The sequence below is a fragment of the Corvus brachyrhynchos genome, unplaced genomic scaffold, assembly GCF_000691975.1.
Source record: "Corvus brachyrhynchos isolate BGI_N302 unplaced genomic scaffold, ASM69197v1 scaffold101, whole genome shotgun sequence".
Classification (NCBI taxonomy): domain Eukaryota; kingdom Metazoa; phylum Chordata; class Aves; order Passeriformes; family Corvidae; genus Corvus; species Corvus brachyrhynchos.
Window position 1 is genome coordinate 870,322 of NW_008237239.1, and position 17,182 is coordinate 887,503.

Consider the following 17,182-nt stretch of genomic DNA (forward strand, 5'->3'; position numbering starts at 1 on the left):
AGGCTCACAGCTCTGCCACACGGACAGAGAGTTTCTCTGTGATTCTCTACAGGATTTCTTAAAAGGTCAAGTGCACAGACAGAGCTGGAACGGAAACCAGGAGCTCTGGCTTTCCATTATGAGCCTGACAGGAATGTCTCCTGTGCTCTTGGCTCAACAACTGTCCAAACCCACTGATTAGATACATCCATTTCTTAAGAATTAATAAGGAACTAAAACAAATTAAAAAAGCCCCGAGGAACAGGCAATAAAAAGCAAGATGTCCTTTCCTCCCCCTCCCTCCTTGCACAGTCCCAAGTGTATGTGTCAACTCCATAAACTGAAGAGTATGTTGCCTTAATCTAAACTAGTAATAGGGCTGGCTTGGGACGCTTTCACGCCTCTCTTTTAATTGTCTCCAGCAAGCTCAGTGTTAGGCTGGGTACAGAAGCTTCAGGCGACTGTCTGAGCAAAATAAGATCCTGAAGTTTTACAGAGATGACTGGCGTCACTGACAAGATCAGGATCAGCTCCATGTCTTCCACTAGCCTTCCCATTTCTACAGAGGAAGTATTCCTTGCTTCCTGTGCTAGAGTACAGGGCAGGCCACTGAAAATGTACTCAAAGATAAGCAGTAGAAACAAAAATGGAACTTTTTGGTGCCTTGCACTGAAGTGCTCTTAGCTGAAGAATTTTCCCTTTAGATGTTTATACAAACTCCTCAAGCCCAAGCGCAGCCACTCAGTTCTGTGCTTCAACACAAATGGGGACAAAAGTTCCCTGTTGTGCACCAATGCCTGGAGGAGCCAAAGCTACAGGCCACTGGTGACAGTCGTGCTGTCTGCAGGGCAGTTCGGTGTGGATGAAAATCCAGATGCTGGAGGGAAGGAGGGAGGGAAAGGCAAGAAATCTGTTCTGCTCTGACTTCCAGCTGCAGCCAATAAAAGCTTTCAAAGCTTTTCAGTTTTTTTCTGAAAGTTAACATTGCTGGGGGATTTGCAGTGCTCACTCGAGCACACACAGCAAATGCAGCTGGAGCATTATTACTGATGAAGAAACTTTAAATATTTTTTACCACCACAGATGATTGTCCTGATTTCAAACACTTTTATATATAAGCACAGGGTCCTAGTGAAATCTTGTCAAGATCTAACCCAAATCAGCAACGTTTTTAGTGTAAATCAAGAAGAAAGTAAATCTCAGTGTCTCTTACCAATTTTTTTTTCTTAGGAATAACACTATATATATCGGGAAACAAGGCAGATACAAATACAGACAAGGAATGTGTTCTTGGAGATCTGTATCTTGGAGTAGCAGTATTATATTAAAAATTCAACTTAAATTAAGCAAATGAAAAATCAAATGTTTCCAGACCAAAAAAGCTGCTACGGGAGTATTGGAAAAAAAAAAATTTAAAAGCTCAAAACCCTGAAGGCAAATAAACTCAATAAGCTTATTTATTATTTTTTAAATCTCAGAGTTCAAAAAACATCGTCTTAGTTTTCCAGAGGGAAAAGGGTGGGTCAGTCTTTGGAGTTGGATGGCTGACACTGATAAACACAGAATCAGAATAAAATCTTAGAATCAAAACAATTTTAAGTATTTGGCAAAGAAATTAATTTGATATATTAGTTTTTATGCTAGAGACTTTTTCAGAGCACATGTTCAGTTCAGATAATAAGCACAAGAAATACCCCACTGATATATGGGCCTTTTTAAAACTCCTCATTTTAAGTTTAATTTTGAATCCTGTGAGCATGCTTAAACCCAGCATACAAAACACCCCTCACTTTATTACAGTTTTAAATCTTTCTTCCAGATCTGGCCTTGCAACCACTTGTCTTGATAAAATAGGTCACTTGAAAAAGGAAAGCTCAATAAAATGAATTACAAAACCAACAAGATTAAACTGATTGTGCTGTTTTTGTACAGTGCAGCCGAATTCTGCAAATACGCTGCTGGCTGTGGTTTGGCATTTAACAGCATGTGATCAGTGAGAAGGAGGAAATTTTATTCTCATTAACTGTTGCAGATTTACTGCAGTGAAAAAGGGCTATGTAACCTGAGAAGTGACAGAATGGAAAGATCAAAGCAGCAGTCTGGAAACTAAATAAACCTTCTGGCTACTTCCTGCAAGGAAAATTCACTCTGGCAATGTAAAACAGAGTCCAGTTAAAAACTACTCTCAGTTTTATGAGCTGTCACAGCAGCTTGAGTGGTTTGGACCAGTCAAGTTTAGAACATTATATTTCCTTGTTTTTGTCTCAGATACTTCTGTAAGCAGTTTTATAGTTTCTTTTTCTTTTTTTTATTTTTAAAGAGAAAAATAAAATTCTTTTCTTTTGGTTGAAATCGAGAAGGTCACAGCTAAACTCATTAAAAACAAGCAGGTCTTCATTTGTGCATTCCATTCCCCTTTACTACATTTTAATGTTTTACTTCGAGATTTATAAGCAATGTACATTTACTTTAATAACTCTTCCGCATTCTGTTCACTTATTGTTTAATATAAGTGCAAATCAGTTTACAGAGCCCAGATGGCTTGTAACCAGGCAGCCAGTCTATTCCTAGTAGCACATCTGGAGGGACTGAGCAGCAGACAGAACGTGGGAATTAATTAATGCTACATTTCAGAAGAGACAGACCCAAGTTTGGGGGATTTTTTGGTAAGACATTCCAAAGGACTTGAGCTCACTGCTACAGCATTCTGGTATTCTTTTAAAATTCTTAATAGCCACCTAAACCATAATGGTTAAATGAGGCCAACTGCAGGTGGAATATAGTAAAATAAAAAGCAACTAAAAAATGTAAAAGAAGTGACTGCAAGTGAAAGAGGCCCAAGTATCCAGGATTCCAAAAGAGCTGAAGTGCATTAAAACCTCAATACTTACTCTTCCCAAATGGCATCTGCAGCTTGCTGAAAAAACTGTGCCTTTAAAATATTCCCCAGCAAGCTATTTCATCTCTCACACACTGGTGCAATTGTTGGGAGCAATTAAACCTCTCTTACAGTAAATGAAAAAAGGGCAACCTGATCCTTCCCGGCTCCAGACCACACACCTTGGCGAGGTGGTGTGGTCTGGTCACAGGGGCACTGCGGGAGTGCTCAGGAGAGCCCTGCCCTGCTCCAGCTCTGGCACCTGACTTTGGATGAGTAACTTCCCTTCTCCTCACCTCTGGTTCCCTGCCCACCTTGGCTATCAGCTCTCAGGGACTGTGGGCTGCACTGTGGGCATCGTCTGTGAGTGGGGGATCCGTGGAGAGTTGCTTGGGAGCTTCTCCTGATACTGCCTAAGAACACAGTGACAACAAATAAACAGCCAAGCACATTCAAGAGTTGCTGTATATCAAACATTGGATATGAATAATATTGTCCTTTTATGGATATTCCTCAACTACAGCCCTAATCCTTCAGCAGTGCAGAAGTTCTCCAAACTCTGGGAAAATCTCACTGATGAATATGGGCCACAGGGCAGAATCTTCATCCTCTGGAATAATCAGACCCCTGGTCTCCAAAAATGCTCCAGTAACTGTCCACAGCATAACAGCAGAATTTGGTCAGATACATATTAGTGGTAATTAGTGATTATATGTCAGGTTGCAGCATTTCTATAAACAAGGCTTTGAGAAGACAGTATGAAAACAATAATAAAGTAACAGCTAGCAGGAATATGACCACTACCAAAAAAAAAAAAAAAAACAAGGACAGGACAGAGACAGCACTAGTTTAGTACTGGTACAGAAACAAATTACTGTAAGACACAAAGAAATTCTGGCTGACATTCAAAAGCTCTTAGCAATGAAGCCTTCCTGTGCTGGAAGCACCACTGCCACATTTCAGTACTGAAGGAGAACAACTACACATTGAATTTTGATTTAGGCCATGATCCAGGCAGGATCTGAAGCAATCAAGTGAAGTCCTCCAACAAGCTTGTCCCAGACTGTGACCAAAAGCCTCGAAAAGGCAGCAGTTCCCACTTCCTCATCACTTCCTTATCCTTATTCTTTTAGATGCAAGATCTCAGTTCCAGGGGTATGCAGCACCTGTATAGGCACTGAGGAACAAAACAACTTCTCTGCCTGTTCCCCAGGAATAGTCAGTGTAGGCTGTACACAAAAATGAGAAGTGTGCTTTATCTCAAGCCATACAGAGCCTTATTACACATTTAGTGAAATCCTCCTGACCATATTGACTTTAACTTCTATAAAACTAAACATGTAGGAAGCTAGGACAAAAGAGTATGATAAAAAAGGTGACTCTGCTGCCACTAACAACATTTTTTTGGGATTAAAAAAAAAATACATAAACCAACCAAAATAAACTCCCTTATTTGTGTCCAGAAACTTCACTGGTTCTGGACTTTTCTTTAAAGCCTTTTCAAATTCGTTTCAGCGGGATTTACAATTTGCTAATACTGATGTGTGATAAACTAACAAAACCTGCCTGCAAGGTTATAGGCCCAATTTACTAATAAAACCTAATTCAATTCTCCAGGGAAATGCAAATTAAATAGTGGCAGAAGCTGAGTACAACTCTGCTGAACACACTCCAAAAGCAACTAAGTTGGGTTTTGTTTTTAATATGACGTTTAATTAGAGAAAAGAAGAAATACTGTACAGAGCTGTAAGAAACATCACTATGGTAAAATGGTTCAAAGTCGAATCATATTGTAATAATAATTTATACTCTTTTAGGTTTTCTTTCCATTAATTAAAGGATTTTATACTCACTCTCCACCTCTAAGACAGGGAAGTATTACTGCCTCTGTTCAAATGAGGAGGAAAGAGATGTGGGTACTCTCAGCACAGACCCCACATGAGAATGATTTTGTCTAAGGAGCATAAAACAGTTTGTTCTGCCACTGATCCCTGCTACTGTCTGCTAACAAGAGTGGTTTTTCACCTTCAGAGACAGCCTGCAAGATGTCACTTACCTCCTGAGAGGCTGGGAAGGGAATGTTCGAACTTCTAAATAAACTGTGCTGAACTTTACTGAAAATAGTAGATGGATGAGATGGATGCCCCTGGCAGGGTCATCAAGATCACCAATTCCTTCAGTCCTTTCCTTTAGCAAATCTAATTGAAGATGAGGATCTATATGGAATAGCGCTATAAATGTCAATGTAGGATGTAAGTTACAGGTACAACCATTTAAAAGCATTTTGATAATCATTCACAAAGTGCACATTTGCAAGCACCTGCTGCAGTTCCTGTACCTGACCCAGATGGGAGCTGTTCAGCTGTGACTCATGACTGGGAATTCACACCACAATGCAGCAATCAACAGGAATGAAAGGCTACAGCTCTAGGTTGTTCCACCATGAAAACTCCCATCTGATTTTCATCAGGGTTTCCAAGTGAAAAAAGGCTATGGATATGCCCATTCTTGCCATTCAGTGTGGACTTTCAGCACATGCAGACATTACACGTGGTTAGCCCAGCTAGAGATAAGCTAGGTCACACTGAGAGTGTTCCCTGTGCTCCCACCAGGACCTATGGCCAGGCATTGTTTCCATGAACCCCAGACACAAGAGCCTGGCTGTGCACACTGGTATTTGCCAACACTAGCCACAACTTCCCTGGGGCCAGCACAGAGCAGCCTGCAAGGACCTGGCTCCAGACACTGAGCTCACAAAATATCCCAATGACCTGCCATGGCAAAAACAAGAAATGCAGCTACAGTTTTAGGCTGTAAATCCAGGCAAGAGGAAAGATGTTCACCAAGGACAGAGACACACAGTCACCCCATAAAACTGGCTGTGTTTGACACACCAAACCTTACTGCTTCCTGGGAAGAAGCCTCAGTCGGATCTCTTGTTGGGAAGAGCTGTTAGTGCACATGCTGGGAACAGCACACACAGAAAGGCCTTGTCTCAGAGAAAATGAGGATTATGCAATGGCAGCTCTGCTACATTTTATAACAAGGTTAACGGATCCTGCACTGGAGAAAACTCCCTCAGGGAAAAAAAGTAAGTTCTGGCCAGCTTCTAGCATTCCTAACTATTAATCTTTTCAAAGCTACAGACTGCGAAGGTTTGAGAACTCTGTTGAAGATACGAACCAAAAACTGGCTTTTGTACTCAGAGTTTGTATCATTACCTAGTTGTAGCTAGGAAAGGTTAACAAGCGGCCTGTTCCCCAAAGGGCAAGAAAAATACTGTGGCTATCTCTATTATAAGGTATTTAGCCATCATTATTATGTTTGCATCTTAAGAAAGTAATTAGTCTCCAGAAGGTGATTAAAAGTTGATAAATGACCAGAGATTGTGGAAGATGTCTTTCAGCTGGTCTTTATCCCTTGCAGCTCAGACACTAAGCTGTCATCACATCAGCCAAAAGTGAGGGATTTTTGTTTGCCACAATCATAAAACTTTCACTCAATATTAAGACTTATCAGAACCAGAAACCTTGAATTCAGATTTTAATAACAGATGAAAATTTCAAATCTATGCCTAATGCCCATCTGGCTTCTGAAAGACAGTAAGATGATTCAAAGCTGGTAATCTAATCACAAGAGTCTTTTTGTAGCCAATGAAAAAAACCTGGATACAAGCTGTCAAAACAACCTCCTCAGCTACATATTTTCTGCTGAATCGAAAACATACCTTACAATCTGTCTGCATTCTGCTCCAAACCTTTGAAGAAAACAAGAGATGCTGTTTATGGACTTTATCACTGCTCCTGTGTATGTTACATTCCGAAATAATTCTATTTATAGGCCTCATACGTAACAGTACAACTCCACTAAGAATATAGTTCAGGGATAAGAGCTGTAAACTGAAGCTGCAAAACACACAAGCTGGATCACCAGAAACAAAGCATTTCTCAGGCTGGCACTGTGAGAAAAATGGCAGTTTCTCAGGTCTTCACTTTTGTGTTGCTTCTCCTTCACGATGACAAGTAACAAAAACAACAATTATCAGGATGTGGACATGTCCAGAACAGCAAGCATGCAAGCAAATCTACAAACTGAATTCAGGGCTAGATACTTTAACAATTCCCTTCAAAGTTTTTCTGTACTTCACAATGCAGGAACTGATCATGTGAGGTGGCATTCTCAGCTCCTGAGAGTAACAGTACTCTAGGTTTCAAAGAAGAAGTTCAAGAAACCCCGTGAAGAGAAGGCAGTGTCTTTGAAAAAAACTCTCCAAGCCACTCCACCTAATTCCCCCAGATCAACAAATGTTTTTACTGCCAATGCTGTCACTTCATGTTTCCCTCTTAAAAATGACAGGGGAAAACAGCCCCAGTGCAGGTAACCCAGTGCGTGCCTATCCGTAATTCAATTTTTTTAAATTCCTATTCTGCTTGACTTCAAAAAAGCACTTCCCTACCTGCCTAAGACTGTGCAGCAGCTCTAGGTACGTAGATCCAGTGTCTCCTGGGACAAGGACTCCACAACATATGGCTGTGGTATCCCTGCTGGATTACAGGAGTCAAACACTTCAGCAATTGCACCTTCGGATACAGTCACTGCTCCAACTCCCCTGAATTTTCCCAAATGAAACAGTGTGGAATTGCAATGGCAGAGGGTGCCCTGGACCTCTGCTAGAACACCATATTCCTGACAAGGAAGTCCATGGTTCTAACTGGCTGCTCAGTTGGGCGCCAACACCAGTTCAACACAAACTCAGCTTCTCAGTGATGTGCAGGAGCTATAAAAACCTGGGACTTTCTGGCTGACTTGTTCAGCCCTCCTGGAGGCAAGGGTAAGTCCTGATCCACTCTAAGCACATTGCAAGGACAGGAAATAGCTTCAGACAAATTAAAGGGTAACATATCCTCATTCTTTGTCATAGGAATGCAGAAAGGAGAAGAAAGGATTAAATTATTCAAGGTTGAGTAGCAAGAAGTCAGCTCATGGTTGTTACCTACCCCAAAATTGACAGGGTGGTCTTAAATGGCAAAAGGACTTGAGAACTCACCCCACTCCTCAGCAAAAACTGCTTCAATTACAGAATTGAAAAGCCTAATATAAAAGGCAAAGACCAGAAGACACCGGCACAACAAATAAACATGCAACAAATAAAAAAGTGTAACAAATGAACAGACCAAAAATATGTATCTACTCATTATTAGACATCTCTCTTTGAACTTCCAAAATGTGTTACTATTAACTGACTGGCTAATTGTCTATGCAAATCATACACAGCTTTCTTGCTAAAAAAGTTTCTGAAAACATATTCAAATATTAATAATAGAAAAATGAACTATTTTTATAACAAAAATCTTGATTTATTAAAAGCTGGAACTGGTTAAAAATAAATCCTTGACATAAGGTTCTTGTTAGCTTTAAACTGTAAGCATAAAAATACCCCTGAATTATGTTTTGGTATGGCTGAAATGTACACTATATAACACATAAAAAGCGCCTTGACTTGCTGCTATTATTTTTAATTAGGCTCTCTAACACGTATGGTTTTACCTTCCAACACCAGTTCAAATTGGGAGAAGGGAGGGTCTGACGCTCCAGACTTGTGGGACTGGCAATTCCATGGCTCATGCCTCGGAGCACTAATGCATTTTACATTAGGTCTGAGCATCAGGAAATCCTGGCTGCTGGCGCCAAGCAGTTCAAACCCATAATGACACACATCTGAAAAGTCGGATTCGCCGCTCAGCTGCCAGTATCTATTCTATCAAACAATTCACTCCTGCTCTGCTACAAATAAGACAGAACATTTGCAGCACTCCACACTGTTTCCAATTAGACTGTGTGTCTGGACTGCAGATAAGTCCATGGAGCAATCATATTGAAAGAAGTCTTCCTAGAAAACAGAATTCTAGTAAGAAATCTGAGTATTTCCAGAGGCCATCATCAATGGGCCAACCTGCAGTTTTTCTGTTTTCTTTGTTTTCTTTCTTGAGGTGAGCCTTCAGAATACCTTGAAACATGCAAAAAAATTCTACAAATACTTAATTTAACTAGATACACACCAGGTGTATTTTGCTACTCATGTTAGTCAGAATACAATCTGATTAAAAAGCAGCTTACTATTGGAGCTCCCTGATGCGGGACTGCAATTTGAGGCTGAGTGATGAGCCTTCACTTTTAACCAAGGACACTGAAGACGGTTTTGTTTCCCAGCTGAAAGCCTTCTGGGAAAACAAGAGTATCTTGACTGGGGCTTTAGCTAAGTTTACTGGAAACAAAGGCGTCTACTAGCTCTACCCTACATACCTTTCTCCACACCTCCAGGTGGGTTTGAAGACTGTTGGGAGCATGTACCCTCCAATGTTCTGGTTAACAAAGAAATCTGTCATCGCGTGGGTTGTGTGTCTATTCTGAAGTTAAAAATGGTGAGTCACATACTAAGACTCCAAGAGCAGCACAGAGCCCACACTGACCTCAGTTTCTCTCCCACCTGCAAGCTCCGCAACAAAGGTTGCACATTTGTAAATGATCAACACAGGCACCTGCATCCCCTTCCCAAACACAGATTCACACTACTCTGAACTCAATAGTTACTTTTTCTAGAGGATCCATCTCAAATCCTGCCTATTTTTTCCCCAGAGCACATTAGTTATTTTAATTTGTCCTTGAAAATGTTACCACCATTCCAACCCTTACTCAATGTTCAGCTTTCTGGTGCATCCCAGGTAGAATAAACCAACAAAAGTAACGGTCCACTACCCTTGAACAATTACAGGAAGCCAAAGTAAGGGAGGAAAATCTTTTTTTGCTTCAGCTGTACATATTGTGAATAATTTACATTTTACAAATGGTGACTAAAGGTGTCAGTGATGAAAAGAACCCTTTGGAAAGAAACAGCTTCAGCCCCAGGGCTGGGCATATCCAGATAGCTGGATCCTGTTAAAGTGAATGCTGTACCTTGACTATCAAGTGTTTGAACTATTTCCTGCTAATGAGCGCACAGAACTCATGCTTTATAAAAGGCACTTCCTAAACACTACAGCATCAGGATCTATGAAGATTTCATTCTTGGAAATGAGTCTTTTCTATTTTGAACTCATGGGAGATGTTTACTCAGAAATTCAAACTGGAACAGCTTGCCAGCATTGAGAAGGAGTGGTCTTTGACCAGAGGGGAAATTCAGAGAAACATCTCCCAGAAGCCAAGCTGATGCCTTTTGCTCATACAGCCCATTTTCAAAATGCCGTCAGGAATCTAACTGAGGATACCTTGGGAAGACTTAGGTTAATGGAAAAAAAACAAAAAACTCCAAAACCACAGAAACAGCTTTGGCAGCTGAAAGACTTCTTTTAAATTTAAGAATATTGGAAACAAACATCATCTGGGTCATCAGCATCTCAAGCCTCTCTTTAAATGTTTTTCCCAATGTCTGAAAAATATTTGAGTAGTTGTCATAACAGGTAGTTAGTGGTGTGTTCTGTGTTATTGTTCTACTCTACAGCTTTTGGAAAGCTGTGATGTATTACAACATGTTAGGATGTTAGAATAGACCTGTGATTCAGACCACAGACTAGAACTGCTTTTGCAGTGTAAATCATTCCTACTGCTATGGGGCAAAAATTATTGAGGTCTACAAATGAAGCCCTATAAAGAAACTTGAAGAGCCGTTGTTGGATGGTAAGAATTCTTTACTAAGAGCAACTTACTTGCCAGAGAAGGGGTGCTGCCCAACCAGGTCTCCATTCTGAAGCTGGTAATCCCCGAAGATATCTGGACTCACTGCTCCATCGGGGGCTATCAGCCCATCTAGAAAAAGAAGATACAGTGACTTGTAAAGGAGCAGGACTTGAAGGCAAGTGGGCAAAACAACCTGTCCTGGTTTCTTTTAGCAATTCATTAGGAATTTAACTTACAATATTTCTGTGAGGAACAAAAATCAACAGTAATACTGAAACCCAGCAACATCAAGTACCAAAAATCCTTACTGGGACTCCAACTTCAGCCCACGGCCCTGAAAAATGCTATACCTAAGAAATAGTCTCTTAGCCCTTCTTCCTTAAACCTATAGAAGTTATTTCAAGACAAATCTTGTCCTTCCCATCATCAAAGTAAGCCCAGAGAACAAGCAATGAAAAAGGTAAAACATTAATCTGGGCCAGCACCATAAAAATAAAAAAGCAGAAAAGGTCTTAATTGTTCAGACTCTACCCTGCACCTCTCTCTTCAAACTTGTTAAGAAAAACAAGAAAGTGACTTCAAACCTATTTCTTTTATCTTGCCCATCTTTTAATGTCTCAGAGCTCTTTCCTACAAGGGCAGGCTTTTTACATTATATCCTCTCAAGAACACAGGTTACAGGTTTTTTGTGCTTCCTTTACATTACAACACTGGCATGTGAAGATGCAGACATTTGTAAAGCCAGAAGTATTCCTTAAAGGCTTCACATTCTCTGCTTGCTGTATGAGGAAAAAAAATCGGGAGTGAACATCTTCCTTCTGTTACATCAATGTAAATCCAGAGAGCGTCTTTGAAGTAAAGTCACTGAACTGACCCCAGCTGAAGGAGAACCCATCTTAACTCTTCGCTGTTCCCTACAAAACACATTTCTTTTTAATATTAAGAGCACAGTTCTTACTTGGTAGTTAGTATTAGGCTATAATCAGATAAAACGAGCTATTTCATTAAAACAGACCCTACATCAGTTTGTCTCCATTACTGTATGAAAACGATTCCAGACTTGAAGTGCAGAAAGTACCCCCATAAAACCAGGGCAGAAACAGGTACATTCAGACTGATACGTTAAGAGTTTAAGAGAGGGAAGAAAGAGATTCCTAATGACTAGGAAGTTACAAATGCCACTCCACTTTAAAGAAAGAGAGATAAGATCCAGGGAGTCACAGGCCACTTAGCTTAACCTCTGTGGTTTCAAAACTACTAAAACTGCCTGCGCAGGAAGCGGTGGAAAGTTACTTACAGACACAAGGGCTTAGAGATGACGACTCTGGCATTCAAACAAATCTCCCTGTGCTTTATGAATTTACCTGATGTTTTTTGAAGATAATATAGTGACAAGTGATAAAAGGAATAGAATTGACACATCTAGATTTCTAACAGACATTTGATGAGGTGCTACAGAGATTCATTTAGAAGATAATACCTCATGGGAAAGTGACTGAATCCAAGGCAGCAGATTGCAAATGAAAAATGCTAGCCATGATCAGACCACATTTTAGCAGCATCAGATTGCTGTACATGGCTGTGTTCTAATTGTAGACATGTGCGTACAGTATGTGAGGGAGTATGACTTGACAAGCAAGTGATCTGGCAGGGATGAATATTCCTCTCTCAGCATGTTCAGTGGGACACAAGTGCCCTGTGACATCATACAAATAGAAAAGGTCCAAAGAAGTGAAAGGAAAGTCGAAATGGCCTTTTATTAACACTTGTGCCAAATTTTCCTATCTCACCACCTAGTCTGTACGCTGCACTGAACTGAAATGAGGAGGACCATTATCACTTTTATACCTGCAGCACTTTGGATCAAAACCAATCCATTTAAGAGATTATGCATTCTAAAGAGTTGGGCTTGGTTAAAACTTCTTTGAGAGCACAGAAACTTAAAAATAACATCTGTCTTTATATTAATAAAGCAAGCACTACATTTTAACTCTGAGGCTACTGCTACCACTACTTAAAGTGTCTTCAATCAAGAGTGTTAACAGTTAAACCATAACACTCAGAGTTATGACTCACATGAATTTATAGGAAAATGAAAGCACATGGATAGCATCAGCTGCATAAAATGTGATTACACAGTTAAAGGGCATCTGTTGTTATGTACATTTCAACATAAATTAGGTTATGTACTTTCAGAGCAAGAGAGACACTGAGCTCAGGACGGCAACTTCAGAGATTCTACCACATTTTTCATGTAGATTTAAGTTGCTGTGCAAGAGAGAGATTGGTCTGTCATGAAATAAGGAACTCATCTTGCTATCAGTGAGTTCAAGAACTATTACGGTCAAGGTGGGACTTGTACTGAGTGTCAGCCATCAGTGTAGGTCACTTCTAAAATTATCAAACGGAAATACAAGTATTTAATTTCTGACTGCACAAAGATTTGTATTTCTGGTGGGTTTGGGTTTTTTTCACTCAGTAATGATCTGTCCTTCAGAAACCCAAATCCCTGCTCCAACTGGTACATTAACCTGTAGCCTTTTCAAAGGAATATTATGTCCCTTTTGAGATGCCACATTTCAAAAGCTGAATTCTAGGAAATTGCAGAAGCACACAATTACTGACACTTGTTGCAATGAACCTGAGAAGTGAATCTGCATTTTGAATATAATCACTCTTTAAAAAAAGGGCTACCTTTAAAAACAAAAGCACATTTCAAACATCTGTAGAACATATCACTGGAATTCTACCTCTCCTTCCTGGTTAAATATCAATTCCAACACAAAAAATCCCTTTGTTCAAATAACATTAAGCCTGTAACATAAATGATTGAAAGCCAGGAAATTCAGTGTTATTGGTGTCACTCCATCTCTAGCTCCCACTATTGGGAACAGAACTGTCCCTATGAAATAAGCAATCAAGACCTGTAAAGGGAGACTACAGTAGGCATACCTTTACCTCAGAAAGCCCCAAGGAGATGATATAAGAAAAGGCCCTTACAGGGCACAACACTTGGCTCCCACTGCCAACCCTGTGGGTTTAGTAGAGCAAGATAAAGCTACAGGAGCCAAAAGAAAAAAAAAATATGACACTAAAGAGACAAGTTGCTATGGCTGACATATGCAATCAAAAATAGAAGAAAAAGCAGCCTTATGTTCTGATATCCTTTGAGAACAGTATCTGAAATGCCTCTGAGATCTTGCAGAATTATCTTCTTGCAGCAACTATGAGTGAAGATTATGGGATTTAGTAGTTTTGTTTTTCTAATTACTCTTCCTGCCAATTAGTCCAGAGTCACAGAGTTCTGTGACTCATGCTTCATGGCAGAGGACTGGACACTTATGTGGAAAATGTAAAACACAGAAAAAGAAAAACCCAGCAATTAAAAAAACCCCAAAAATCCATGTACTCAGTTATCCAGGAGTTTGAAAAGGATCTAAATCCACAAGTTTGAGAGTGCAAGCCAACTCCTAGTTACAAAAAGTTATTTATCCACTGGGGAAATTATTTCATGATTGTCTCCTGCAAAGTTTTTTTGAACCTCCCTCTGAAACAGCTGGTAACACTGGATTAGATAAATCAGCGTTTACAGAAGAGATTCACACGCTTCCCTAAAACCTAGATAGACTAAATCATAGATTAGTTTAAAGTCACAGAATGATGGCCTCTGCTAAGGAATGCACAAGTTTGATGTGACTCTACTGAAGTCTTTTATCAATATCTGCAGTAAAAATCCCATTACACAACTAACACAATAGGCAGAACAAAATTCAGCATAAATCCCACAGCTGTGAATTTAACAGGGATGAGAGAAGGTTTTTGTTTACAGAGCAAACAAGCAATGTACACAAGAAATAGGTGGGAAGAACAGGGCTGGGCCACCTTTACTTGAATCCATTGTCATGGTCCATCAGCTGTCTGAGACAGGCCTACTCATATTTCTGCAGACCTGTAACATTTCCTAAAATCATGGATATACAGTACTTAATCCATCATTAACATCCCAGCACGGACAAGCCCGTCCCTGGTTGGCATCAGTGCTGCTCCCAATGACACAAAAGGGGAACTGTCCTGCTGGCTTGAGTCAGGCCCAGCTCAAGCTCCCACTCCAAATGCAGAAGTGGCAATCCCAGTGCTAAATACTGACATGTGCTGCATTACCTGCGTTATAGTAGAGGTCAGGTCTTTCCAGAATATCCCCTTCATGAATGTAGGGCTCAATGGGATCATCACCATACAGGTACTGCTCACTGTCATCCATCTGCCGACTCTCCACCATCTCCAGCCACTGCGAGTTGTGCCATCGAAACTTCTCTGTCTGAATTTTTTTAGCCCATTCCTCATCATATTCCTGTTAAAAATCACCACACAGTGTTTTAGGATGAGCTCTAGACAAAGCTGGTGTAACAGGAAATGGCAGGGGAATCCAACATCAGCAAAAGATGCAAGTTCAGGGCCCAATGACTTAAATGCTCTACTCAGTTGCACATTCTTTGAACAAAGAAGGGATTTTGCAAGCACTGGGCATTATTCTGGTTTGTGATGCAGTAGTCCTTCATGGTTTGGAAGTCCAAACCTTCATGGTTTGGAACCTTACACCGTCCAGAAAAAACTCCTGCTTTGAACAGAACAGTTCCATCATCAGTCTCCTCATTTGGTTTAATTAAGAAGACCCAATTACTGCCAATCTTCAGGGGACTTTTCATAATTAATTATTAACACTGGCCAAATACCCTGCACATCTTCATTAGATGAGCATTTACTAGGACAACTAGTTGCTAAAAAAAATAAAGAGAAAGGCTGTGATAAAACCAATACATTTATTTTATTTCATGAGCTCCAGCAAGAATTTAATTTTCAACTTCATGTCAAATTTTATGTATAATGTTGAACAGCCACAAAAATGGTACACAACTAAACTCTGAGAGGAACTTCTCCAGAAAGCTGAGTAAAACAGGATATAAGTTCCAGTCACTATGGAAAAACATGTAGGCATCAAATTTCAATCTGGATTACAGCCTAATTGCACTCAAGTGGTGTGATATTCCATATAGAGGAACATCAGCATGAAGTGACATAGCTATGGTCACTGCAATCAGCTGTTCAGAGAAGGATCTTCTAAACGGAGCAGACTTTGTGGGCTGGTGATTACCACTGAGGGAACACTGACCCATGGATAACACTCAGTTCCTCGATCCTACTGGGAAGATAGGGCACAGTTATCTCTAGGAAATTCATCAGCATATGAAATCTGCAGATGTTATCAATTTGGGAATAGTCACAAATCATGCACCATGATTAGTGCTTTTTTAAACCAAAGTACTGTGAACAAGGATAACATCCCTAAGCAGAATGTTTCTTCTTGTGGGAAGAAATACCCTTATGAAACACATCCCACTCCACTGTATTCTAACCTAACTACAAAGGAGAGAAAACTTGAAAATCATTTCTTAACTCTCATGGTGGTTAACACATGATCCCGACAGACTTTCCTGAGAGATCTAAGCTGGAGTAGTTTAAGGCTTTAAAAATCTGTTTTACTTAGCTCTGAACAGGAAAACGACACACAATTAGTGACAACGCCTTGGTTGTGGAAGTGGTAACTTCTTAAATTGCTCCTGCTAGACATGCCAAAGTAGATCTCTCTACAACAAGAGGCCATAAAATGGCAGAGAAGGCAGAATAAGCTGGCTTCGTGGCTCATGTTAAACTTCTGAAAGCGCTATAGTCTGAACTTGAGGTCTTAAACTGACTTAATATTCAACCAGCCGTGTCTTCACTGCTATAATATGTGTTGCACAGGTAACACTCTCTACCCTGTGCCTTTTCCACCTTTTGACTGGTGGCTAACACAAAAGCCAGCTGGCCCTGCCAGAGGCTTCTCTGAAATTGCCAACAAGTATCTAGAACATCCAAGATTTCATTATTCTCAATTTCTCCAATTCCACCTCTGACCAACGCTAATTCCTAGACCTTGCTAATTCCACTCCTCACCATCCTGACACTCCTGTTCAGTGATCCTGTCCAAAACCTGGTGTCTTGCACAACTTCCATACCCAGAGCAGGTCCCACCTGTGGGATCTATAGATATTCTCAGTGCCTAGGGGCCTCAAGCAAAATTCCATTTTCTGTCTATCAGTATTACAGCAGCCTTAGGGAGGGAGAAAAGACAAGACAAAAAAAAACCCCCAAACTACCAAAACCCAACAAACACCTCACACTGTTTGCATAAGAACACCTCAGGCTATTTCTTGATTTTTTTCCCCCCCATCTCCACTCTTGATTAAAAAGAAAAGTTAGAAGTAACAGTAAAAACAAGAATGTCCCTGGAAAAAGCAAGCTCATCACTGAGATTTATAAATAACCCATTAAAAAAAAAAAAAAGGAAGACGACAAGGAGTGACTTTCAATGATGACACCTAACCAGCATCTTGGAAACAGCTCCTTTGCTCCATCTGCCAGAGCTAAACCCTGGACCAGCTATTATGTCAGCCTCCAGCAGTTGTGAATTACTTACAAGCTTTAGAGAAACATCTTGTAACTGCCAGAAATCATACTGCAGTCTTAAGAACACTTCCCAGAAATCATGATTGCAAAGAAGTGGGGGAAAAGAAACAAATTTAACAAACAGCAAATTAGACTAACCTCTGT

General features: G+C 40.2%; 1 protein-coding gene across 1 annotated transcript in view; it reads right to left on the reverse strand.

Annotated features, from left to right (window-relative positions):
- The window catches only part of KIFAP3 (kinesin associated protein 3), a 68,187-nt gene that overhangs the window by 8,475 nt on the left and 42,530 nt on the right, over positions 1-17,182 (reverse strand). The window contains exons 19-20 of the mRNA XM_017729569.1: positions 14,693-14,882; positions 10,561-10,660 (exon numbers count right to left, since the gene is read on the reverse strand). Coding sequence (XP_017585058.1) covers positions 10,561-10,660; positions 14,693-14,882 — 290 coding nt within the window. The remainder of the gene's footprint in view (positions 1-10,560; positions 10,661-14,692; positions 14,883-17,182) is intronic.